Source organism: Cololabis saira, chromosome 24 (assembly GCF_033807715.1).
Source record: "Cololabis saira isolate AMF1-May2022 chromosome 24, fColSai1.1, whole genome shotgun sequence".
Taxonomy (NCBI): Eukaryota; Metazoa; Chordata; class Actinopteri; order Beloniformes; family Belonidae; genus Cololabis; species Cololabis saira.
In genome coordinates, this window is record NC_084610.1 from 9295210 (window position 1) to 9322452 (window position 27243).

The window sequence follows — 27243 nt, forward strand, 5'->3', positions numbered from 1 at the left end:
CGTGTGTGGGTTCGGGCTCGGTCACAGTAGTTCTGCATCATCTTTCAAACTTACACAAAGCAGACCATAATGCTCACTGTATCGTATCAGTTTGCTGTGGAGGGTGAGACTCCAAGGATCCATGCATTTGTTTAGTCAATAATATATTGTTTTATTTTTGTGTATATAATTAGTAATACTGGGGTACTGTCAGGTGTGGGGCCAATCAAATTTGTCTTACCTGATTGGAGTGAATTTTGACCTTTCAACCCCGTTTTTGAGCAGGTGACAGTTGAGAAGAACCAACCTTCTAACAGAAAGACACCTCCTTATTAGCATTAATTCTATTCAATTTTATTTATATAGCGTCTAATACAAAAGAGTTGTCTCTAGACGCTTTCCAGAGACCCATACCCAGAACATGACCCCAGAGCAGTTATTACATAAACAATGGCAGGTAAAAACTCCCCTAGTGGGAGAAAAACCTTAAGCCAAACAGTGGCAAGGAAAAACTCCCCTTTAGGAGGGAAGAAACCTTGAGCAGGACCAGGCTCGTAAGACTGGTGGGTCAGGGACGGCAACAGCACAGCAGGCAGGTGGAAGCAGCAACGGGAGGACCAGGGGTGGGGACCACAGGCCAGCACGCAGCTCCCGAAGCTCCGGCCCAATCATCAAGTCCCAGGTTGGGGTGCAGGGTCGGGGAAAGGTTGAAAAGGGGCAGGGCCAGGGAGAGGAGTCTTGAGGGACGAACCTTCTCCCCCGCCCAAAAGGGGCCGTTACCCTGCCCCCCTCACTCCCACACTGCAGGTTCCGGTGTCCGGCAAAGGATGCTGCAACATGGACAAAAGAGAGAAAAGGGAGGAGAAGGGGGGGGCCAGCACAAGAAACTACAGGAGCGACTCTAACACACTAGTTTACACTATCTAGAGATTTACCAACACCAGCTAGAGGTTTACTAAACACTAACTATAGGCTTTACTAAACAGAAATGTTTTAAGTTTAGTTTTAAAGGTGGAGGTGGTGTCAGCCTCCTTAACCCAGATTGGAAGTTGGTTCCATAGTAGTGGCGCCTGATAGCAGAACGCCCGCCCTCCAAATCTACATTTGGATACTCTAGGAACTACGAGTAAACCTGCACTCTGAGAACGGAGAGCTCTGACAGGAACATAAGGCACTATCAGGTCTTGCAAATAATGCGGAGCTAAGCCGTTTTGGGCTTTATACGCAAGTAATAAAATTTTAAATTGGATTCTGAATTTTACGGGTAACCAATGGAGCATCACATCATTGGCTCCCAGTTTGTTTACACATTGATGTTAAAATCTTTTTATTTGTTTTGAAATGTCTTCATGGTCTTACTCCAGCGTATCTGTCTGACCTGCTCCGGCCGTACACTCCTTCACGCTCCCTCGGGTCGGCAGATCAGTTGTTGTTAGCCGTCTGACTAAGAGGAAGCTTAGAGATGACCGCACTTTTTCAGTCCAAATTGTGGAATGAGCTACCTTTACACGTCAGGCAGAGCGACTCACTTCCTGTTTTTAAATCCTCCCTTGAAACTACTTGTTCGCTTTGGCTTTTTTTTTGGAGATCTTGGTTTTAGGGTTTTTTTTTTTTTTTTTCTCTGAATCCATCTTGGTCAACTGTGTTGTTTTTCAAGTTCTATATAAATAAAGCTGAGTTAAGGAGTAGCTCATAAAGTAAATACTTGGAGAGGAAAGACAGCAGAGGGTAAAGGAAGAGAAGGTGTCTGCTTCCAAACCCCTTCCAAAGTGATGCTCTGACATGACAAGAAACCGAGGAAACATCACTTTTCATGCTGCAACATTTCACACATTAATGTGAGGGGATATTTCAGGGCTCTGTGAACTCTGGGTGTGACATCCTGTTGTGCCTTTTGTTATCCATGTTCAACACTAAAAACTCAGCCAAAGCTGCAGCAGGACCTTTTGTTTTTTTTTCTGAGGGTGCAGAAGTGAAGCTGTTTAGGTAAACTGATACACCCAAATAAAGTTTTCAGGAAAGACGGGTAAAAAGAGAAGATGTTTTCTACAGTCTGTTGCTCAAGCATCCCATTTTCTTGAGTGAAAGCCCAGACGTGGAGGCGTGTTCTGGGCATGACAGACACACTTGTCTGAGTGATGCACAACCTAACTAAGGAGTACATTTCTGTCTAAAATCAATTTGTAGGAACAGAACTACTAAGCTTTTCTTTTCTTTTTTTGATGAATCCTAATATCTAGATTGTTTTTTTTCTTGTTGCCGTACAAAGTTGAACTAAAACACTACCCTTACATAATATCTCATTGTTTTTTGTTTTTTTTTTTTCGTTTTTTTTTACCTTGTCTGCACACATATTATTGATTGATACCATGACGGTAGAAACCAAAAGTGTATATGTGTGCATTATTACTATATTTAATATATATACATATATATACGCACACATATGCGTACACATACATAAATATACACATACAAACCCAGTGTTTTTTTTGGGGGGGGGGGGGGGGGGTGACGACCTCCACTGCCAATCCAGGAAGCAGGAACACACGGAGACACACGTCAAGCACTGGAAATCTGCAACAAAAAACCACAAACAAAGCACGAAACCGGCACGGAGCCAACCAAAACAATAACAGCAATCGACCTAAATCTTGAGATCTGATCGCAGTCTGAGCTAAGCTATCGCTACCGCTACCTAAACCCAAAAACTAGAGAGCCAGCATGCAGGTGAACAAGCCAGTGTGTATGTCTATGTGTGTGTGTGTGTGTATGTATATGATCATGCGTGTGTGTGTGTGTGTGTGTGTGTGTGTGTGTGTGTGTGTGTGTGTGTGTGTGTGTGTGTGTGTGTGTGTGTGTGTGTGTGTGTGTGTGTGTGTGTGTGTGTGTGTGTGTGTGTGTGTGTGTGTAAATGCATGTGACTGAGTGGCTATGTGTGTGTGTGTGTGTGTGTGTGTGTGTGTGTGTGTGTGTGTGTGTGTGTGTGTGTGTGTGTGTGTGTGTGTGTGTGTGTGTGTGTGTGTGTGTGTGTAATAAACCAAACAAAGCTCCACCTGAAGTGTATCTATAGTGGGGGAGGGGGGGGAGCAACCCCGCCACCCGCGAGACCAGAGGCCGACACGGAAGAGCCCGGAACCCAGGCCACCGGCAACCCCACAGAGGGGAGAAGTAGGAGGAGGCAACCCACCGCCTGCGAGGCCCCCCCCCCCCCCCCCCCCCCGGCGGCGGCCGAGGGGGCCCGCGGGCGGGGCCCCCACGGCGCGGGAAGAAGCAGCCAGGGATCCCGCGGCGGCGGACCGCGACCCAGGCAATCCCCGGCCACCCGGTCCGGGCCGGACACGCGGCCAGGAGGCCCTCACCCTTCAGGCCAACGACCCCCACCCGGCAGGGGGCCAGCCTGCCCGGAGAGACAGAGCCGCCCCGGCCGCCGACGCGGGCAGGCGCACCCGTCCCCCACGAAAGTGGCCCTCCAAGACCAGAGGGGCGCCCCGCCGCAGAGGCAGCGGGGGGGACCGGAGACGGGCCCGGAGAGAGGGAAACCCCCAACAAGGCGACACCCGTGCAGGCCCGACAACGGAGGGCCCCAGACCCAGGCATCCCATTCATTCATCCATTCACCTATCAGATACCTATACTAATAATAATATAATATACTATACATAATAATAATACTAATAATAATAATAATAATAATAATAATAATAATAATAATACTAATAATAATAATAATCATTGTTTATATCCACTATAATTCCTTTTTGCTCTGTAGTTAGTTATTTTAGGTTGATAACCTTAATTTATTTTCATATATATATATACATATATATATATATATATATATATATATATATATATATATATATATACACTGATAAATTGTATGTTAATACAGTTGTTGTATGAAGCTCACTGTCCAGCAGGGGGCGGTAGAGGCCACTATGACGTAGCTGTTGCTAAAAAAAGGTTTTTCCAGATAATGTATTAATAAACCATAATCCTCATTTCCTTGCGTCACAGGAAGAAATTGAATTAACGTGAAAGTTCAGTAGCCAACTTCAAGAAACTAAGTGTATATATATGATGTGTTTTTAACCTGTTATGAGCGTGTCTCGAGCTTAAAATATTAAGTTCAAGCGTGTTTTAAACCAACAGGCTTCCTTCTCACTACAGTAAAATTCCTCCCTTACACTGTATATAACCGGATAAATAAATTGCCGGAACAAAACAAGCATGTATCCTATATTTAAAGAGTTTTGAATCAAGTATCTCTCGTATCTCTCCAGCATATTGCTGGAAGTCTGTTTGGTGGGACGGCCCTGTTGCTATGAAAGCAGACGGGCGAGGGTAGACCGGATGTACGAATGGGTTCCTTCAAAATAAAGGTGAAACGTTTTGACTGTAAAATGAAAAAAACTAAACTATCTCTAAAAATAGCTGTTGTTTATTAGGAACAGGAAAAATTTGGGACCAAAGATTAGATTGCATCGCTCTTAAAAAGATGAGTTGAAACTCAATTTACTTCCCATAGCAGTGATTTCATTTTGAGTCTATGCACGATACTGATGGAAGACAATGATACATTACTTAATTAAGCCTGCTGTCATATGGAAGCAGATAGTGCTGTCACGTGCCATTTGATAATTGACTTATTGTTCATAGTTCATACTTCTTTTTCTAATCTTAATGTTTTATCCCTTTCTCTGGATAATTAATTCTTTAAATGACTCTTTTCTGAATATATCAGTGGCCAACTTGCCAACATGATTCTGTTGGCAATGTCGGGATTTCATTGCCATGGTAGCTGATATATTTCTTTTTTTTGTTGTTTTTTTTTCAAAGCATGGACACATATCTGTCGCTAAAATAAATAAAATGGAGAACAGAAAATAAACTGTAAAAGGAAACTAAAAATAATGATGAAGATATAAACTTCCTACATACAGACTGCTATCTAAAAACCAACAAAACCAGTGCAATCGCACACTTTTATACAGGCTTGACAATGTTACATTAGTCCTTATGCTGCTTATTGTAGTTGTGTTACTAACCAATTTAATTCCCATTAAAAATATGAGCAAAGAGACTATAATTTGACAGACAATAATCTAAACCAGTCTTGATGATGTTCTAATAAAAGATAAATGATAAGAAAAATGAGACACGATAACCAAAAATGTATAGTGGTGCAAAACAAATTAATTTAAGGAAATAAATAAAACATATGTGATACGATGTAAACAGAAGAGACAGAGGCAAAGTGATGTGAGGATGAAGAAAAAATCAGATGTTCACAAACATATTTTAAATGACAAAAATAAGAGATAAAATGACTGGTGTCATAGACCATTCTGTATTATACTTAGGCCTTAGATGACCTAAAAGGCAAAGAGACTTGTGATTACAAGGCGACTAACTTTTACCAAAGCAAAGTCAACTGGCATAAAACCACAAATTGTTTCGCCTCATGCTTTTAATTTGCAAAGTACCAAAGGAAGTGAGTCGTTACAGCCGCCGTCTTGACTACGGAGCTGCTGCCACAGCTGTGCAGAAGCCAAGGTGATGCAGACATCCTCTGACGGAGGGAAGTGCGGGACATTGTGCGCTGTTAGAGGAAGGAACAACCTTGTTTATCAACTCCAAAATCCCCCCTTTAGGTGGGCAAACAAGTTGCAGATCCAAGCACGTTGCTGGTAATATTCCGATGAGGCGGGGCTGAGCGTGCTGGATCGTTTTGGATGAACCAGCAGCAGCAGGGCGGTCAGATACTGCAGCAGCGGGGGTCCTGCCGCTGGCTCCGTTGTTTTCTCATCACTTCAGACTGAAACATGAATTCAGCCGAACAGACTGTGACGTGGCTTATTACTCTGGGGGTCCTGGAGTCCCCCAAGAAGAGCATCTCGGACCCAGAGGCTTTCCTGCAGACGTCTCTGCAGGATGGAGCGGTGTTGTGCAGACTGGTGGAGCGACTCCGACCCGGGACGCTGGACAAGGTAAGTGGGTGGACTGGTTTACAGGGAAAAGACAGTCTTTAGGCTTAAAAAGAAGATTATGTTGAGTCCACTGTAAAACAAATATATATGCATAAACAATCATACAGGAAGATTTCAAGTATCAGGTATTCTTAAAAAGAAAAGAAAAATGTGTCTCTCGTGAACCCAGACCCCCAAGTAGTCCGGGCACCTCATCATCCTGGAACTATATGTTTAAATAAAGAGAAACAAAACCACCAAGTGAGACCAAAGTTTTAGGAGATGTAAAGGAAACAAGAAAAAGATAAATCTACCTTACAATTAAGAAGAAATGGAGCAAAAAACTGCCTCAAATGTCTCACAAAAAGAGATTCAACTCCAAATAACTCAGATAAATTATATGCTTAAAAACACTGAAATACTAACTAAAACAGCCAAAATTATATGTAAAAGTCCACTTATAGGTGCACAAAAGATAACTGTCATACAAAACAGACAGGACATGAAAAGAAAAAATGACAATAAAAATATGGGTATGATACAACCACAAGGAGTTGTAACATTAAAAGATATAAACATATCTTCAAGTCACACAAATCTATATAAAACATGATACACAGCCGGTAACACACACAGGGAACTAATTGTGCTTCTGAGCTTGGTGGTCACTTTATTTCTGTGTCTTAGTCATAGGCAGGTCAGGGCCTTTTATGATTGTGCCCAGGGGCTCTTTGTTTCACAAAATGCCAGTGTTCATTGTATGATAAAAGGCATCTGGAGTGCCTCAATAAAAAAAAAAAAAAAAAACATTAAATTCAATTTCCCGTGTAATTTAAGATAAACATTGCATTATGTTGGTTGCTTAACTGTTGTTTTCATGTCCTCTACTAGTAAAAGGAATAAACCATGCATTGCATTAACGCTGTGAAATATAATACAACCATATCATCAGAAAATGAATGATAATGCAGTGAGTTGGTGCGTTTTGATTTGCAGATTGCCAGAATCAGTAGCGTTGTGCAAGGAATCAATTACTTTACAGTATAGGCTTGTCAAACAATGGAGCATGAATCAGCCAACGTCACATCCTCTCTTGGCTTATCCTGCCTCCTAGGAGACCAAAGACACACTTGTTTCAAACTGCCCTCTGTTAACGCAACAAAACACAGAACAATATAGTTAAGCAGCGCGTCTTTCAAAATAAAAGCATAATCATGTCAAATGCGCTCCAACACATCATCTACTATTGATCTGACCTTTAATCTAAACAGCTTGGGCGCGATTAGTTACCTTTCCAAATGCTCTTGAGTAGTTTGTAACTGATCAGTATGACATGACTTGCTGCAGAATTTATGTATGTATTCATCGCTCTAATTTAAAAAACACGTGTCTAACATTTTTGATTTAGTTTGAAAGTACAAACCGGAAGTCCAGTTTATTCCGTCGCTTGATCCTGGAAAGCAGCAAGTGGCAGCAGACAGTGCACCTGTAGCAGCGCCGGGAATAACGCTGCTCTCAAGCGCAACAATCTCCTCCACTTACGCTATGAATTAGTTTATACTCCCAGCTTCTATGTGAAGCTAAAATGTTGTTGTTTTTTTACTGTAGTTTTTCCAGGAACCCAGGAGCGACAGCGAGTGTCAGAGGAACATTGGAGAGTTTATCAAAGGCTGTGGCGCTTTCGGCGTGGAGGTAAGTCAGTCAGTCAGTGTGTATCAATAATACATTTATTGAGCGTGTTTATAGAGCAAATGCACTTGAAAATAGGTTATGTGGTGGCTCAATAAATACAAATAGCATTTCAACCTCCTGTAAAAGTGTTATATGGAGCAGTTTTCTGTGAATGAGTCTTTAAACTGTAATGCTGTTGAGCCCACAGCCATAGAGACTGGTTGAGCCTTTACCTCTGTTACTGTAGGGGCTTATAGGGGCACTTATCTTCATCTGTAGGTGGGACCAGGGACAGTTTTTATTCATATTCTTAGTCATGAGAGTAAAAAACCAACAATAAAACATTAAGTTTGCTTATTATTTGTCTGCTAAATTGGACCACATTACACCGGTCATGAAATCACTACACTGGCTTCCAGTGAGTCAAAGGATAGAGTTTAAAATCTTACTACTGGTCTACAAAGCACTGAATCGTCTTGGACCAAAATACATGCTGGATCTGTTAGTTCCTATGAAGCTCCCAGACCCCTGAGGTTCATCTGGATCTGGTTTGTTGTGGTTCCCAAGAACCAGAACCAAGCAAGGTGAGGCAGCGTTCAGTTATTCTGCTCCTCACCGGTGGAACAAACTTCCTGTAGACCTGAGGTCTGCTCCAACTGTAGATCCTTTAAATCAGGCCTAAAAACATTACTGTTTACTGAAGCAAACTCTTAAATTAAATACTTACCTGCTGTACTCTACTGCCATTATTTTGAAACAACTTGTGCTTTTTATTATTTTACCTCTTTTCTTATCATTTTATTTGTTATTTACGGTTTAATTGTGTCTAATATGAAGAGTGATGTTGGATTGTATTTGGAAAGGTGGGAAAGGTTTATTGAAGTGGTAGTTGGTATTTAACTTAAAAAAGAAAGAAAATGAAAAGCAGAATTTGATGTATAGTTTGTTTTTGTTTTTCTTATTACTTTTTAGGTTGTTAAGTTTACTGATACTGTATGTTTTATGTTGTAATGATGTCTTGTGTGTTTGTGTTAATTGATTTGGTTAGTTTCAATGTTATTTAGCGTGTTTATGCGTGTTTATTTTTTATTGTTGTTTTGTTTTTGTTTTTAACTGTTTTGTTAATTTGTGCTTCATGTTGTTTTTGTTAAAAAAAACAACAACAAAAAAACCCCCAGAACATTAAGTTTGCTCATGTTTAGTTGTTTTGGTTGATTTTATCAATGCAGCAGGACTTCCAGCCACTAGAAACTCTTAAAACTGTCATTAGATACTTTACTGATTACGTCAAAATAGTGATTTATTGGACAAACAGATGGAGGTCATTGCTGCTCAAAGTCTTCAGAAACAGAGGCATCCCCTTATATAGATACAACACAATGTACACAAGTGATTGGTTAATAAAGGAAAGACATAGACAAATACAGACTTTATTGTCATTAAATAGAGAAAGTACAATGAAATTGAGCTGCATCTCCAAATTGAGTGTGAAAAATAAATTACCTGTGTTAAGAATAAAAAAACTAAATAAATAGACAGTTAAATAACATATTGTAGAAAATAACATGCAGAGGGAGAGAGTACAGATTATGCATATTTTAGTGGAAACATTACATTTAGGGCAGGGGTGGGCAATCCTGGTCCTCGAGGGCCGGTGTCCTGCATGTTTTAGATGTTTCCCTGCTTTAACACACCTGATTCTAATTAATCATCGTCATCAGTTTGTCATCCAGGGCTGCACAATTCTGTTAATGACACAGTCACTTGTATCATGGTGCAAAGAAGCAGTGAAACATCTAAAACCTGCAGGACACCGGCCTTCGAGGACCAGGATTGCCCACCCCTGATTTAGGGAGATAGAATATTACACATGTATTGAAATCATTAAACTCATAGCTGATTTTTAAACGGCAGCGTCTAAACATCAGTATTACTTAGGGCTGCAACTAACGATTAGTCATCGACTACTTAGTCGATAAATTGGATTAAGAATCTCATAATTATTAAATGGCTCTCATTTAGCTCTCAGATTTAAAATTTTGCATGAGGCTGTCTAAGTGATATGCAAATTAAAAATAAAAGACAAGAAAGATGGACACCTTATTCAAAAATACATCTTTTCATTTTAATGAGTTTTGCTGTCAGTCCCCCTGGTGTTGCGTTGGCAACCGTGCATGTGCAACTCTCAGCAGAGATAAAGTGAGGGACAATGCCTCACTGTTGAAAAAAACACCTGTGGTGGTGATAGTGGCTGAACATTATTGCGCATGTGCGCAATAATTCTCAGCAGAGATTGGAAAAAACACGATGCCTCACTTTGTTGAATTCTTTTTTGCTGACCAAAGTCCACAAATTCGTTGGCAACGTTGGCTAATCGTGGCATCCCTAGCATTAAGCCAGCCATATAAACAACACTTCCTCATGTTAGCCTTTAAAAAACTAAAGGAAACAGATTGTAGTAAAATGTAGTGTTCATCACTTCATTAAAATTCTCTCATGAAATGAGTTTGAGACCGCTAAAATTCACAGCCATTTCAACTAGTACAAAACCTACCAAACCAGTCACAGTGCAGCATGGATTGGACTAAATGCAGTGACTGCGGCTTCAGGATTGTTCGGATCAACAAAACCAACAACGGCCATTCATCAGCATTCCTACTCCACTTCACACCATTTTAAATGTCTTTTATTGACTAGTTACTAGTTTGGCTGTTTCTCTGCCTATCTGACATGCTGAGCTACTCTGATTGGTTGTTTGGCTGTCTGAGTAGTAGTTTAGGATGGTTGGTCTGACTAATGTGAAAGAGAAACTACAATATGATTTTAAATGGTCTACAGACCACTGGCCTGCGCTCGCATTGCTTTAAATTTCCTTTCTGGATTGCTAAAAGAGAAAAAAAATAAAATAAAAAGCCCATAAAAGCATGTTTTCCTTCGGGGAGTTTCCTTGTCCCCATTACCTTTATGACAGCACTCTGTACTATTGAGAGCTGATGTGATGTGACCAGTTTCTGTATCCCATACAGTCCAGAACCTTCCTCTTCATATCGTTCATTTCCTTAACAGCCATTTGTTAACAAATGGTGGCAAGTATTGACTGTTTTCACTTTGTTGCTGGCATCCAATTTGAAATGATCTTGTATTTAAAAAAAAAAAAAAGATTTAATGGTTTCAGCATTTGACGTGTTATATATCCACATTATTTTTAATTAAATGCAGGGTTAAAATAGAAAAACTTGAATTCTATCCCAGCAGATGTATATTAGAGCGGGCATCGTTTGTTTTCCCAAGCTGTCATATTTACTATCTTGTTTTGTTAAAGGTTGGCCAGCAGTAGCACATATAAAAACAGGAAGAAGGGAGTTTATTTTAGTCTGCATTGTTGCTGTTTCCAAAAGATGTATTTGCAGCTACAGGGTTGAATTGATGTATTGCTACTTGTGGTTCATTCGTAGTTATGGAAACAGGAGGCAGAGGCTCACATGGGTATGTTATTTTCATTTCTCAGTTGGCAGTAATTTTAAGTCTGTGGAAAGGGCCAACAAATGGGTGGGCAAGTAGGTTTATATTGAAGATCATTGCGGTCGCCTCTTTTGAGATAAGTGATATGAGACAGATGGGATATGTTGTTTTTGTGCAATGCTTGTTTGAGCACTCAAGACATGTGTTGTGTGGATGAGTATCGACTCCACAGTTCTATGTTGTTTTCAGCGGCTATCATTTCCTATTAAAATGATTAAACCATTCTCTTGGCACATAAAAAGGGAAAAATGAAGATGAAAATATTGAAATGGTTTGATTGTTGAGCTCTTTTTCATGTGAAGATTCTATATTGCTTTCTGAAATCAAAGGCTCATTGTTATGGGTCTGTTTGCTCTAAACTGGGTTATGCCAGGTTATGACCTGCCCCATGGTGGCTGTGAAGATAGATCTAGTGAATAATGTACACAATCCCAGCGCTCACACAGTCGGTATTGATCTTAGCACCGGAAAATGCTGTTGTATCATAATGGAAAACGGCATATTACACAACGCCAGGCTGTAGACTTATAACAAGGTTTTTCTCTGGATTTAGTAAATTTGATACGAGAAGTAAGGGCTTTTAAGAAAACCGTGAATCCCAAAGGAGCAATAAAGAGAGGTTAAAAAGATGAAATGTGCGAGGGTAGATGAGTGGACTGATTTAATGCGCTCTGTCAGGCAGCCAGTGGATTTTCCAATCAGGTTGATTAGAGCCATGTCAGACGTGCCGCTGGAAGCCAAGGTCTCTATTACTTGGATTCGGTTGTAATTCACTCAGACAGTCGTGGGGCAGGCGGAGGACGAGCCAGAGCGAGCGTCCAGGGGAGGAGGATTACAGAGAGGACGAGTGGCAGCATGGAAATGTGACCGTGATTCACGAGAACCACACAATCAGTCATAAAAACAATCACAACCATATATTTGATCTCGATTTTAAAGTAAAATAAATATTGATTTGGGGTATTTTAAGCACCCGTTACTGCTATGTAATCAGGTATGCTGTTTGAAAGATTGCATGCATTCATGCATGTTCATCCCAGTTGCTCCCATTGTAAAATGAACATTATTATACATTATTTAATTTCTTTTTAAGCCTAATTTGGTTTGTCTTGTTTCTCTTCCGCATGAGGGTCACGGTACCAAATTTAAGCTGCAGTAAAAGCCTAAAGTGTGAGCTAATTCAGTCCTAACACTGCTGCAGGATCAAATAGGAAGCATCATAATCCATCCAGAGCCAATTACAGCAATACAGATATCAGCATCATTCCTGTTGTTCTTTAATGTCCATATCGCTCTGATTGATAAACAGGCTTAAAAAACTCTGATTAAATCAGGTTGACGTTGTTGCTGCAAATCGCTCCACCTTCACGCCATTGAAGTGCAAAAGTCGGTCAGTGTGTGTGGTAAACACAAGATTAGGAGCTTGAGAGGTATTTTGATTATGGCGGTGTGTGTCGCCACTTACACGCATGTGTGTGTGTGATTGGGAGATTACAGGGGGGCGGCTCAGACTCGGGCTAATCCTGCTCCAGACTGCAGTTGGAGCAGGGATGCAAAGCCCCGCTAAACTCTTTTCTCCTTTTTTTTTTCCAAGTTAAATTACTTCAAGATGCAGAGTTGTAGTGATTCAAGCTGTAAATAAAGTAGTAGGTGTGAGATCACATCAAAGGAGTCTGTGACAGTTCAGACGTGCTTTCCTTGTTTTACGAGGTTTGGATGCACATATGTTGAAAAATGCACAACTATTTCAGAGAGACAACTTCTGTTATTAATATCATTCTTGTTCTTCTTTCCTTGATTTCCTTCCTTCAAGCCTTTTGAGGTCACTGACCTGCTGCAGGGACTGAACTTCCCCAAAGTGCTGAACTCCTTGGTTGCTCTTAACAAAGCAACTGAAAGTAAGCTTATTGTGCTGTTATCTTATTGGAACGTGCGTGCGTGCGTGTGTGCGTGTGTGTGTGTATATACAGGACTGTCTCAGAAAATTAGAATTAGAATTAGAATTATTGTGATAAAGTTCTTTATTTTCTGTAATGCAATTTATTAAAAAAAAAAAAAAAAAAAAAAAAAAAAGTCATACATTCTGGATTCATTACAAATCAACTGAAATATTGCAAGCCTTTTATTATTTTAATATTGCTGATCATGGCTTACAGCTTAAGAAAACAAAAAATTTGAATATTCTGGGAATCTTAATCTTAAACTGTAAGCCATAATCAGCAATATTAAAATAATAAAAGACTGGCAATATTTCAGTTGATTTGTAATGAATCCAGAATGTATGACATTTTTGCATTACAGAAAATAAAGAACTTTATCACAATATTCTAATTTTCTGAAACAGTCCTGAGTGTGTATGTGTGTGTGTGTGTGTGTATATATATATATATATTTAAATAATAGAATTAGTTTGGCTGTCTTGTCTGTCTGTAATTTTAAGGTTAACTGTTATCAATTCAAGCTTCGTGTCTTTGCAGATTTGGGCGTTTCTGGGGACACCGTGTGTGTGTCCCACTCCTCCACTTTGAGGATCAAGTCTTTTGACTCTCTGAACACACAGAGTCGCTCCTCTAAACTGCTGCAGCCTCAGTACCGCAGCCTGGTGAGTCACCGGGACAGTCACAACAACGCAGCCCGAGCGATGTCGGCACACGCAGATGTTTCTATCATCCTTCACTGCTCTCATGCCACTGTTTCTCCCTCTCCCCGTTCCCAGGACATGTCGGAGGGGAGTGCATGTGGCCAGTTTCTGGTCAAAGCACGCTTCCCCTTCCAGCAGACCAACGAGGACGAGCTCTCCTTCTGCAAGGGTGACATCATCATGGTGAACAGGCAGGAGGACGGGGGCTGGTGGGAAGGATCGCTGAACGGCAAGACCGGGTGGTTCCCCAGTAACTATGTTCGGGAGTTGAAAGGAAGCGGTGGGTGTTTCTGCTGATTTTCATTATTTAGGTAACAGCGGATGGTTTAGTATCCAACACATGCAACTTGCAATATAGTTGGCTGCTGATGTGGTTGTGTAGTGTAATTTTTGAAGTGCAGTAAAATAATATATAACCTTCTTGAAAAAGGGCCTTTTAGTAACTTCATAAATCAGGCTAATTGATCCGCCTTTTATAATATGATTTAGCTTCAAAGGTTAATAAAGTATAATGAAATTGAACTGAATACATAAACATTGAAGTAGATGGGAGCATCTAGCATAAAAGTGTAAAAAAAGGAACTTTATTTTCAATCAGTGCAAAGGCCGACCGCACAAACTCAATGACGTAACATGTTCCTTTCTCATGACGACTTCTAGATGTTGCAGTATGATTTTATTTTTTATTTTTTATATATATTTTTTTTCTTAGCCAAATAAGTCAAAGTGTAACGTTTCTGCAGCTTTTGATTTGATTGCATGAATCAAGAGTGGACTGTAATAGTCTTCCACGTTTAATCTATTGGGCCTGTCTCTAAACTTTAGAAATTAAAATGAAAAGTACATCCAGAGACTGAATCCCACTAGTGTTTAGACATGCTGCTTCACATTTATCTTTGATTCTGTATTGGGTGCAAAATGAGGACAAATTTAGCGGTTAGCTTCCGAGGAACAAAAACAGAGGAAGTAATGGTAATCGATAATTTACTGAGAATCCACTATTGAAAATCAGACATTGCTTTTGAATTGTGGTTCAACATAATCATAAAAAAAAAAAAAAAAAAAATGAAATGAATGAAACTGACCTGGACAAAAATAATGGTTACTCTAGAAAAGATTGGTTGAATTATTTTCCTAGTTCCAGAGAGAGAATACAAGAGAGAAAGTTGTCTTCAGATATCAAAAGGAATGACAACCAAAGAGGTTCAAGGTGAACTCCAAGGTCAAGGTACATCAGTGTCAGATCCCATCATCCATCTCTGTTAGAGCCAAAGTGGACACCTGAGGAGGACTCTACAGTTCATGAAAAAGCCAGACCGGAATTTCTTCTGGGAGAAAGACCCTTAGAGAGATTAGAAGAACTGAAGCAGCTCTGTGTTCAGATACAAAAAGCATTCAAAGAAAAGAAGACTGTAGCTCCTGTGACACATGGAGGAGGCTCGGTTATGTTATGGAGCCTTTGCTTCTTGCAGGTACAGTAAGATCTCAAGACCATCGAGACATTCTGGAGTGAGATGTGCAACCGAGTGTCAGAAAGGTTGCTCTCAGTTGCAGCTCATGAATCCTCCAACAGGATAAACACCCCAAACACACAACTAAAAACAGCCAAGAATGACTAAGGACAAAACATTGGCATCAAAAGTTTCTTCAACAGAATATCAAGTTGAGGGTCCCATTGTTTTTGCCCAGACTAGTTTCATTCATGTACTTATTTGCAGTGTCTTTTATTGCTTGATTTTGACTGTTTTACATAAACATATGATCCTGTGAAGCTGCAGGCTGCTTTTGAGAGCCGTTTGTTCATTGCTCTTATAATTGTCTTGGTGAATTGCGCTGCTCTTGGAGGAGGGAAGGCAGGAAACTTGACATGGACACAAAGACAGGAAGTTCCAGAGCTGCTGGGTGAAAAAGGAACTTCCTGAGTTCAAACTCGCAGCAGAAAAACGATGACTCTGATAACTCGTTTGAATGCACAGATTTAGTTCTGTGAGCCGCAGAGTTTTGGTGCATAATGAGTGCTGAATGTGGCTTGTCTTGGTCTGCTCTCCTTAAATATTTGCTACTGATACTCAGTCTTTGTCTATATCTTGAGGAAAAACAATTCATTATAAAGAGGTACATGTTCTGAAAAGCTGGAAAGAATCCCGATATGGCAAATTGAGCTTGAAGCAGCACTTTATTTTATTTTTTCAGTCCTTCACATAACCTCAAAGTATATTAAGCTGCTCATTACATGGAAAATACTCAGTATTCTCTGGTTCTTCATTACAGCGTTTGTAAAATCCACTTTGAACTGATTGATCGTGACTGTTATTGGCCTTACCTGTGCATGACATTGAGGAGTCATTGATTTATTATATTTAATCATATGTATGTCCTACATACTTTAAAAATGACATCACTCCTCCGCAGATGGGAAATGTTAAACTCGTCATGCAAATGAAGATTTTTCTTGACATTTTGTTGAGGCGGGGGGTTAAAAAAAAAAACCAGAGCACAATAGGAGACTTGATGAGATTTGGCATTTTGTCCTCTGCAGACAGAATGTCTGTGCTATACATATACTCACTGTGTACGGTCATTCATTTGGTATTCCAACTGGATTGTTTTAATTTGGATTTTTTGTTTTTCTTTTTGTTTCCTTAAAGTAAATTTTTTTCTTACTTTCAGATAAAACGCTAGAGAAGCCAAAGTCTGGGACGCTAAAAAGTCCACCCAAAGGCTTCGACACCACCATCATCAGCAAAACCTATTACAATGTGGTAAGCATCCCAATCTCAAGACTCTGATTTTTAAATGTTTATTCAACCCACTTGACAACTGATTCCAACATGTGATAGAAAAGACTTGGTGTATTGTCATTTAGGGTAGACTTTAAGCTTTAAATGTGTCATCATTAGCCAGAGGATGATACGTCTAGCTTTTTGCATCTATTAAGGTCAGACTGGTCGAGTGACCAGGCGTAATAGATGTTCGTCACATGTGTTCATGCTTTTGTGGGCTGTCACAATCGGTTATTCTTCGCCCACACGTCTAATTAATGATTGCATAGTTGTGTGTGTGTGTGTATGAACATGCAATCATCTGTGGCGCTTGCATGTGCCACGTCTGTGTGTATGAGAGAGAGGGAGGGAGAACTGCAGATGCAATCTAGGTTATTTCTTCCATTTCAGTAGTTTCTGGGGCAGCCCAGCCCAAGGCTCGCCTCTTCCTGGTGTGAGCGTCCATGAGTGTTTGTGAGCGCTTCAATAATGTAGCAGAATGTCACAGGCTCTTCAGACGGTCCGTCTTGGGTTCGGGCACCCAGGCCTTTTTTTATACATGAGTGGAAACGCAGACATCCTGCCTGCAGTCAGAGTTGTTCCCAGACAGAAGTACGGGAGAAGCTTTAGATAAAAGCTTTTCTTCTAAAATCCTCCCTGCAGCATTTGGAGTTGGTGTGTTTTTAAAATGTGAGTTTTCTGCACTGGCCTTTCCTCTCTGAACAGAGCTTCGGTCGGCACCCTTAGTATTAAATTCTGCTGAAAATATGAACATCATGGAACAACATGTTGCTTTTGCAGTTTTGTCTCTGTTATCTCGCTCACTGGAAGTGGTTAAAGTGTGTGACATCTCTGTCAGGTCCTGCAGAACATCCTGGAAGCAGAGACTGAATATTCCCGGGAGCTGCAGAGTCTCCTGGGATCATACCTTCGCTCCCTTCACCCCACAGACAGGTAGTTTTTATTTTTACCCTTTCAAAAATCTGATTTATTCAACAGAAGCGTATGAGAACTTCTCCAGCATACGCAAGCATATCTGTTCCAAAAGAAGCAGCCTCCAAATATTTACTTCTAAAAGTCATAAAATATTACGAGTAACTGTTTCTGTATTTACGAGAGCAATGAAAAGCGTACTTCTTTATTTCTCTGCGCTCATGATTGATTCTGTTGTCTTCTGCAGACTCGGCAGTGTTGACATCGGCCACATTCAGGGAAATCTGGAGGAGATCTCAACCTTTCAGCAGATGTTGGTTCAGTCCTTAGATGACCAGACCAAGTCAGTATATTTATTCTCTCCTAAACTCTTAGACTTGCACTGAAGTGCAGTGTTGCAGAGTGATGCTCAAACATCACCAAGCAATGCGATGTACTGTGTGTTAGTTGAGTATAGAACATAGTGGCTATTAAATTAACTGATGAGCTGGACTGACTTGTTAGTGATTGAACTGATTAGTTTGTCTTTTTTTCCACTTCAAGCCATCAAGGGTTTGTGGCGTCAGTAACTTTTGGAAATGTTAGTCCTTGTTCTTGCTGTTACGTGTTATGGACGTTTTAACTTATTTCTGTGATATTTAAAGTTTGATCACTTGATTTCGAAAAGGACTCTGAAATTTAACAATTTGGGGAAACATATCTGTCGTTTCAACCATAGCTGATGTGTTTTTCTACCTTTTACTGAATGCAGTTTTGCACTTACTCATTTTAGAGCTCTGCCGTTTTGATATTAACTATAAAATGCAGTCATAAAAGCAAATGTTATACTTTTCTCTAAACTAATCTCTAAAACCTGCACAGTGTGCTAAACTAAGCTATATCCTAAGTAAAACTACATCCTCCACCGTGTTTCTGCTTGCTCTCACACGCCAGTTTCTTTTTGTTGCAGTTTCATTGCAGCAGTTATTGCAACTGTGACACCTAGTGGTGAAATGGAGTAGCGCAGCCTTTTTTTCCAGTTTGGTTAACGCAGTGGTTCCAAAACTTTTTCTGCTGGGTTCCCCTTCGGTTTATATGAAATGTTTAATCTGTTCATCGTACCCTTTTGATGCAGCATGATGTAATGCATTATTGTGAACAATTGCATAGACTTCCCGAGAACCAGCAGAGGATTGGGGGGTTCTTCCAGAACCTGATGCCGCAGATGAAGATCATCTACATGGCTTACTGCTCCAATCACCCGTCTGCTGTCAGCGTACTCACACAGCACAGGTATCGTCAGAATCGACAGAAAGCATCTGTTTTCATGCCAGAAAACAGAACTATTGTCAGTTAGTTCATTGTGTTTTTGTTTGTATCACAGTGAGAAGCTGGGGGAGTACATGGAGTCAAAAGGAGCATCCAGTCCTGGGATTTTAACGCTGACTACTAGTCTGAGTAAACCCTTCACCAGACTGGAGAGATACCCAGCACTGCTGAAAGAACTGGAAAGACACATGGAAGTAAGATGACAAATGCTATTGATGAAAATTAAGTAAAAAAAAAAAAAAAAAAAACTCAGAACAAGCATAAGCAGAAAAACAGATTATTTTGTGTTGAGATGCTTTTTTTTATGTCTTACAGGAACAACATCCTGACAGAGCTGACCTCCATGCTGCCATGGCAGCCTTTAAAGACCTTGGAGTAAGATAATATTCACCTTTCAGATTAATTTTATTTCTGAAAGATAATATTTACAGTCTGTCTGGGAAACTTGGGCTCATCCGGCTTTAATCACCAGTCATACCAGTTCCTGCATCTCCCACACGTTTCTGTGACTCCCTGTGCTCGTATTCAGGCTCAGTGTCAGGAGGTGAGGAAGAAGAAGGACCTTGAGCTGCAGATTTTAACGGAGCCCATCAGAAACTGGGAGGGGGATGATATCAAAACTCTCGGCCCCGTTATTCACATGTCCCAGGTCACAGTCCACACGCAGAACTGTCAGGTAAGCTGCCAACGGCTCAACGACACACCGTCTGAAACGGAAAATTCACTGAACTTCAAAAGACTCTATAAAGGCTGTTTTTGTCTTTCAGGAGTCAAACGAACGCTACCTCGTCCTCTTCCCTCACACGCTGATCATGCTCTCCGCCAGCTTGAGGATGAGTGGATTCATCTTCCAAGTAAGATATCTGTAGATGTGATTTGAAACCTCATTTCTGCATTTGTCATTTACAACACTGTAAACAAAAACTGTGTTTGTGTCCGTAGGGGAGGATTCCTTTATCAGGAATTCTCATTTCCAGAATTGAGGATGGAGAGAACTTGAGGATGGCTTTTGAAATATCAGGTCACCCCTCTTTCCCTTTTTTTCAATGCTCTAAAGTTGACATTTAAGCAAAAACATTAGATTATATCACATGCAAACAGATATGAGCCATCTGCTCCCCTTTTCATTAAATATTCATTATTATCCATATCAATAAAATTAACATTTTTCAAACGTGTTTATTTATGTTCAAATTTAAAAATTATATACAAGATCTTCCTTCTTCTTTTCATAATTTCTTTTGTGTTAATTCCAATATTCATTCTTATGCCACAATTCACAAAGATGATTTTAATTTACCGTTTTGTAGAACATGTAAACATCAATCTTTCATCACTTACAGAGGCCACCACCTGTGGAATTCACTCAATAAATCTCTTAAATCATCACCATCCTTGCCAATATTCAAAAAACATTTAAAGAACTTTCTTATTGTTTCATCTTTGTAGTGTTTATTATTTAATCTGAGTTACATTTTCTTTTTTTTTTTACTCCCCCTTGTGTAGCTTTTGTGTAGCTTTTGTTTCATATATGGAAAGGATTTTATATAAGCCACCAGGCTTCTTCCTTTCCTTGCATGTTATTTCAATGTTTTTACATTTATTGTTCAATTTGTCTTATATTGCTAAATAAATAAATAAACAAACAAACAAATAGATACAGGAAATATCATCATTAATGATCCATAGTACTGTATTTATGTTATGAAATATGAATTCTGGGAACAGTTTTTTTTTTTTTTTTTTTTAATTTTAATTTTTTTTAATTTTTCAATTTTTTTTAAATTTATTTATTTTTAATTAAAAAAAATGATTGTTAAAAAAAAAAGGTGTTCATCACCAGCTTTGCTTGTGTGCCGCAGGCGGCCAGTGTGAGAGGATGCAGGTTGCCTGCATCAGTCAGCGTGATCTACAGGACTGGCTGGACCTCCTCACCAAACACACACACATCACTGCACCAGCGCACACACACCTGCCCAAGCCTCAGTCCGTCTGTCACACAGTAAGCTTGCATCTTTTCTGAAGTCGCCCAGTCTTCCGTCTCACTGCCCTCATGTGAATCTCTCATCCCTCCTACTGTTTTCCAGCTACCCTCTCACCCCATCACTCCCTCCAGATACTCGGAGTCCCGGGGAGGGAGCAGTGGAAACTCTTACCACACCCTTCCTCATCTCTCCTCGTACGAAATGAGCCAGAGTGGCAGCCCCATGTGGGGGCCCCTGGAGCCACTCAGCACCCCCAAACCCTGGAGCCAGAGCTGCCTTCGCCCCGCGCCTCCTCTGCGGCCCTCTGCCGCTCTGTGCTTCAAGGAGGTGCTGAACAATATCCTGTAAAATTCAGACTTAAAGGGGACCTATTATGAAAAACAAATTTTTTTCTTGCTTTAACATATATAAAGTTGTCTCCCCTCAGCCTGACGACCCAGAGGAGGAGGAAAGCAACCAAATTCTGCAGTGTCTGTACAGCCGCCCGGATGATCCTCCAGTGTGATGTGGCTTCTACGAGCCATTCAGATTTGCGCATTTTCGTTACATAACCAAAATGCAAACCACGCCAACAACTATAAAACCGTGTAACTGCATGCGAGCGTCCGACTATCGTAGCACTGCGTGACATCGGACGCTCTCTGTCCATCTCCCTCCAGCAGCTGACACTTTATTGAGGTTTTTGTAGTGAAATGAGGAGGAATCATAGAGATAACTTCTCATTTCAACTAACTGGATCAGCCGTTCATCATCCATGACCGTTTCCTACAGCGCTTTCAACCGGCTTTCAACGCAAGCGGCAGGAAGAAAATAGAAGCAGGGCGTCCGACAAATGTTCAGCTCAAAACGGCGCGCTGCGCAGCGCTGCGTCGCTGCGGCCAGTTAGGACAGTCCAATAGAAAATAAAGCAATGGAATTGATTTTGTCGCTGACGCTCGCATCGCATGCAGTAGGACACCGTAACTCCGCCGGCCGGAGCTTCCGCCATTTTTTCGTAGCGGTGTATCGCATCATTCAGGCAGCCAATCAGCACAGAGCCTCATTATCATAGCCCCGCCCACTCAGAATCCTGCATAGATAATGAGATTAGAGAATGGGAAGATAAAGACATGGCTCAGAGTCTGAATTTCTAATTTATTTAGCAAAAACAATCAAAAGCTTGTTTTTAAGACATTCAAGGCCTGTTGAAAATAGGGATTAGGTGCCATAATAGGTCCCCTTTAAAAGGAATACTAATATGGGCTGATATTTATACTTTCTTATTTTTATTGGTCTTAGATTTTAATCTCAGTAGATTTCTGTATTTTATATTTTAGGATATGAGCAAGAGTCCCAAAAACATGAAGAAGCTGCTCCCTAAGAGGAAACCAGAAAGGAAACCTTCAGAGGAGGACTTTGGCGTCAGAAAGAGTGAGTACAATGAAATGTTTAAACAGAGTAAATGAAACTTTATTCTGTGAAATTTGAAGTGGAATCATGTGGTTAAATCCAATTTTCAGGTACTGCGGCTCTGGAGGAGGACGCCCAGATACTGAAGGTGATCGAAGCGTATTGCACCAGCGCCAAGACCCGGCAGACGCTCAACTCGAGTGAGTGTTCACACACACGTGAACACCAGCGTGTCTTTGTTCATTCTTGGCTTTTTCTCTCTAACAATGTTTTTCTCTCTCTTCTCTTTTCATGCTGTTCCTCCGTTCATCTTCTTCTGTTTTCCTCATCTTTTAATGATATTTGCTTGTGTCATCATCCCTTCCTCTTATTTACTCATGTTTCCAATGATGTATCCCATGTAACACTATTATTTTTAAATTTTGTTTATCCTTGCATCGTTACATTTTCTTATTTTTGGCGTTTGATAATTACTCCTCACACCCATGACACGGTTGTCGTCCCGTTATCAATATGGGTTTAAATTACTCATCACATGTTCCCCAAATTGCTGATTACTTCATGGTTCTGTAAAGCCTGGCAAGGAACTGACCTCATGCACAACCATGTGCTCGCTGACTCCAACCTCAACGTGGTTGGTTTCCCTGGCAACCTGTCATGTTCCGACCAGTCCGAAGAGTCGGATTATGAAAGTGTCTGGACTGCTCATAGTCACAGGACTGGCTCGTTTTCTCGTAAGGAACTGGTGATGCGAACCACCGGCATGCTCCTGAACCCGGATAGTTTGGATCCAGTGATAGAAGTGTGTGTGTGTGTTTGTGTGTGCGTGTGTGTGTGTAGACATTTGTATGCTGCCTCAAAATGTTCACTTGCTGCATCTGTTTTACATCTCCCTGTCTATAAACCTGTGTGTATTCTTATGAGTGCACAGAAGTTTCAGCTGTGCTTCTCAGTATTTGAAAGCTAATCGTTCGTCTACCTGCATGCAAACACAAACAAGCTGGGCGCAAGAGAAATGTTCAATCACACCGCGTTAATTCCAGTGTAAAAACATGTAAGACCACAAAATATTCAAATTTGAGGAGCGAGACGGTGAAGGGTGTCTTTAAACACATCCAGAATAACCGGAGGAGCAAGCTTTAAACTTTATTAAAGGCCTTGGCTTGTTTGTAGTTTGTAAAGCACTCAACTCCCTCTTCTTATGTTTTGACTGTGAATTCTGTTTTCCGAGTGGAAGGAGACAGAGAGAGGGTGTTTCTGATGTTCTAACGGGTAAACAAGATGTGACACTGCTTTCTCCGTTTGCTCAGGGTCCAGCAGGAAGGATGTCCAAGTGTTGTTCCCGGAGGAGGAGAAGATCATAGTCGAGGAGACCAGGAGTAATGGACAAACGGTGGTGGAGGAGAGGTGAGAGATGACGGTGTCCAAGTGGGATGCACACCATATGTGCAAATGAGCAAAATAAAAACATGACAAATGAAGGAGGTTTTATATAATATGTATGAAAGATGGCAGTCAAATGTGTATAGGATGATGTGTGCTGTTTCTGCAGGAGTCTGGTGGACACTGTGTACAGTCTCAAAGACGAGGTCCAGGAGCTCAAACAGGTGAGTTTGCAGTTTTCTGTCTGTTATTAAGCAGATTTTTTTACAGTCGTCAATTTTCTGCTGCAAACGAACCATTTAAGGTTCAAAACTGGGTCGAAGTAATTTCCTGTTTTTAAATCCTGTGGTCACGTGGAGGCCTAAATCAATAGAATGAATAATTGTACTTTTCAGCAGGTATTTCTTTCCTCCTTATATTATAGTACCGTAATCTTTTTTTTTTTTTTTTTTTTTTTAGTGCTGGGTCTTGAAACCTGAAATCCTTTAATTAAAAAGTGTACTTGCTGCTTTAAACTCCATAAATCCCACAAATAAGAGAGTGGGAACGGTTTAGCACCGTTTGTAAATGTCCCTATTTTAGCTTTAAAGGACTTTTGATATATTATTGTGCGGGATATGATCGTAAAACTCTCTCTTCAGGACAACAAAAGGATGAAGAAGACACTGGAGGAAGAACAGCGAGCGAGAAAAGAGCTGGAGAGGATCGTCAGGAGAGTTCTGAAGAACATGAACGACCCAACCTGGGATGAGACCAACCTTTGAAATCGGTATATATCTGAACCAGGGACCGGTTTCTAACCTTTAAATGATCAAACGAGAATAACTCTTCAAACTTTTGTGGAAAGAAGCTGCCAATCGTTCACGCTGCTCTTCACCGTAACTCCACCATAACTTAGCCCTCCGTGTGCCAAACTGCGGACCAAGAGGAGATGCCTGCCAGCCATCAGCGAAGCCATCCTAAGTGACCGTAAAGCTGTGAAGCCATGACAGCTGGTAGGCATGAATGCATCGTTGCTGTACTTTATTTTTTATTTTTTCAATCAACCATCATTGAAGTGATGGTTATTTCATTTACTCATGTATCTGTGTCTTTTTCCAGTTTTTGTATAAAATGTAACCATTACTACACCAGTATACACATGAAAGTCCGTTTTGTTTGCCATCAGGGTGCATAAATATGTAGTTTGTACAATTCCAAGAGATGGAGAGCAGTCGATAAATGAAATCTTCAGTAATTATTATAATAATAATATGAACTATTTTCCTTTTAAATCATATATGTCTGGCATTAAACCTACATTTACCAGCACTTATAAGCTGCTTCTTTAGTTTTAATCCCTTCAGGAGGAGGAGCAAAACATTTTAGAGTGATTTTCAAAATGATTTCAGCTGTGATGAAAACGTTTTTGTTAAATATTTAAAAGCGGAGTACCAAAGTACTTTATGGAAACACCAATGGGAGTTTTTACTTCTTCATACAAATGAATGTTTGAAAGGTCTCAAAAAATTGATAGATGTTTGAAGATACGATTAAATGACAGAAGAATTGGATGAGGAATTTCTCAGGACTTAACATGACGACTGAAAGTTCACGTTTCCAGCTCCGAATTAAACATTCATTTCAAATTTCACAATCAAAGCAATATTTAAAAGGTATACAAAACTTGAAATTAAATTGCCTTGGAGATCGATAACAATCCCAGCATTAAAGGTGCTACACTGCCTTTCGTTCATCTTTATATCAGGTTCTGATCAATTTTGTGCTACCCAGGAATATCCTTCATCACTTGAAATAATGCTTTTAAAAGTGTGTTTCTGTGCATTTTCCGAGCCCTTTAATGCATGGTTGATATATTTAAAAAAAACGATAAAATGCTGTGAACTTTTTAGGGGAAAAAGTAATCATCCTTAACTAAGAGAGGACTGATCAATTCACTAATAATGATTTCTTATCATCCAAGTCAGGAAGAGGGCTGATTTTGAAAGGTTGGAGATATGGAAAGGAGAGCTGCTCCATTTTATCGTTATTTTGTGCCATTCAGGCTTAAAATCCAGGTCTAAGTGCATCATTCGTAACCATGTCTGCACATCGAACTCTCCAAACTAAACATATCAACCAGATTTGAACCTGGAAAGCAGCCTTACGTCAAATTTGATTAAGATTTAAATCCAGCCAACATTTCTTAAAATAGTACTTCACATACAATGTTGTAGCTAATTAATTAATTAATGTTATGTGCTAAATCAAAGGCTTCAACTGGACCTGCAGATAAATACTGACGAGCCCCAGGGTTCCTAAAATTCCCACCTCATGCATGAAAGGGCCAGAGTAAAACACCTCCCACCATCCATCGACAGCATCCACTTGGGAAATACATAAAGTGCATTTATTAGATGTGAAACAGCATGATTTAAACTAAAGTGATGTTTTTAAAAGCTGACAGGACAACACTACAACCACTGCCTGTTTCACAATCTTAAGTTCTATGTGCTTTAAACTTTTCTGAACTTCTGGTACAACAATCAATACTTTTTGCTACTTTTCAATATTGTAATTAACAGATGGATTTCAAAATAATGTCGATGTGCGATGCGATTATGTACATTATTGTTCAAATCTCATATTATGTCATGTGTACTGTAATATAAAAGTTGTATAAACTCCCACCGGCAAGAGGGCAAAGAAAAGGGTTAAATTGAGCTTGTTTTTATACATGAACAAAAATGCAGAGTGCATGAACAAATTGTATGGATACTGAACTGTTTCTGAGATGTATAACAGTATTCATGGACTAGTGAAAGGCATCATAGTTAGAGGCAGAGACTATCAAAGCAATTAAAATGCACTGAACTGATGCCACGGTCTCTGTTTGCTCATATAAGACCTCGAGTCACGTAAATGATGTCCAGATACCATTGCACTTCTTTAGAGGCTTAACCTCAACTTTTCCAGATCTATATATTCACGATGAGACGCCTCATTGCTCTCTTTCTATCTCAAGACCAAAGTTAAAGCAATATTACACTGGAAACCTTTTAATTTTTATTATGTCCATATGTAGAATCATTTTTGTCATAAACATAGTGTTTGTCATCTTTTTTTTTACCGTGGCTTTGATATGCAACACTTATTTTGTACTTGACCTTGTGGAGATCATTTGTACAGAGAAACAACATATTCCTCATAAAAATCAGGAATTTGGAGAAAACATTCCTCTAAAACGTAACCTGCAAATTATATATTACTAAATGTAGAGCCAGATTACTATAAGCTATAAAATAAAATATGCCAATTTCTTTCTCTTTTTTTGCTTTAAATTATGTATTTAACTGGACCTGACTGTAAATTCACTTTGTTCAGATTGTTTTTTTTTTTAAGATGATTGCAGTAGTTACCATGACAGGAACCCTCTCTATTTATTTCACCCAGTTGTCTGTGAGTAAATAAAATGTTGACTCAAACTTGGATCTCAGTCTACAGTCGAGTTGAATCTTTTTGGGCGGAGAAAAAAAACTGTATTCGGAATAATTCAATATATCCCTCTTTTTTTGTTTTTACACAACTTTTTGCACACGTATTAATGGTTAGTACCATGATTTGATGAAAAACCTTTTTTCTTATGATGTGAGTTTGTCCTTCACCAGCCCTCTTTCCCTGTCTGATCATACATACTTTATCAAAAAGATGAAATCCTA

At 40.0% G+C, this 27243-nt stretch overlaps 1 protein-coding gene across 2 annotated transcripts; it reads left to right on the top strand.

Annotated features, from left to right (window-relative positions):
- The first annotated feature begins 5538 nt into the window (after window positions 1-5538).
- arhgef7b (Rho guanine nucleotide exchange factor (GEF) 7b) lies at window positions 5539-27015 on the top strand. Of its 2 annotated transcripts, XM_061715441.1 has the most exons (22): window positions 5539-5972; window positions 7560-7643; window positions 12958-13042; window positions 13622-13746; window positions 13861-14065; window positions 16456-16547; window positions 17407-17501; window positions 17728-17823; window positions 18630-18752; window positions 18844-18982; window positions 19104-19163; window positions 19318-19464; window positions 19556-19642; window positions 19731-19809; window positions 20651-20790; window positions 20876-21100; window positions 22090-22183; window positions 22273-22362; window positions 22738-22896; window positions 23473-23569; window positions 23715-23769; window positions 24187-27015. In XM_061715441.1, the coding sequence occupies exons 1-22, from the start codon at window positions 5808-5810 to the stop codon at window positions 24307-24309; spliced, it is 2565 nt and encodes an 854-aa protein (XP_061571425.1). In that variant the 5' UTR covers window positions 5539-5807; the 3' UTR covers window positions 24310-27015. The 2 variants fall into 2 exon arrangements, with proteins under 2 accessions (XP_061571425.1, XP_061571426.1); XM_061715442.1 differs by lacking the exon at window positions 22738-22896.
- Window positions 27016-27243: the final 228 nt, after the last annotated feature.

Excerpts from the sequence above, each read along its gene's own strand:
- arhgef7b (XM_061715441.1), top strand. The coding sequence starts at position 5,808 with ATGAATTCAGCCGAACAGACTGTGACGTGGCTTATTACTCTGGGGGTC. Across the intron at positions 13,043-13,621 it reads TCTTAACAAAGCAACTGAAA|ATTTGGGCGTTTCTGGGGAC; the intron begins GTAAGCTTATTG and ends GTGTCTTTGCAG. Across the intron at positions 23,570-23,714 it reads CAAACGGTGGTGGAGGAGAG|GAGTCTGGTGGACACTGTGT; the intron begins GTGAGAGATGAC and ends CTGTTTCTGCAG.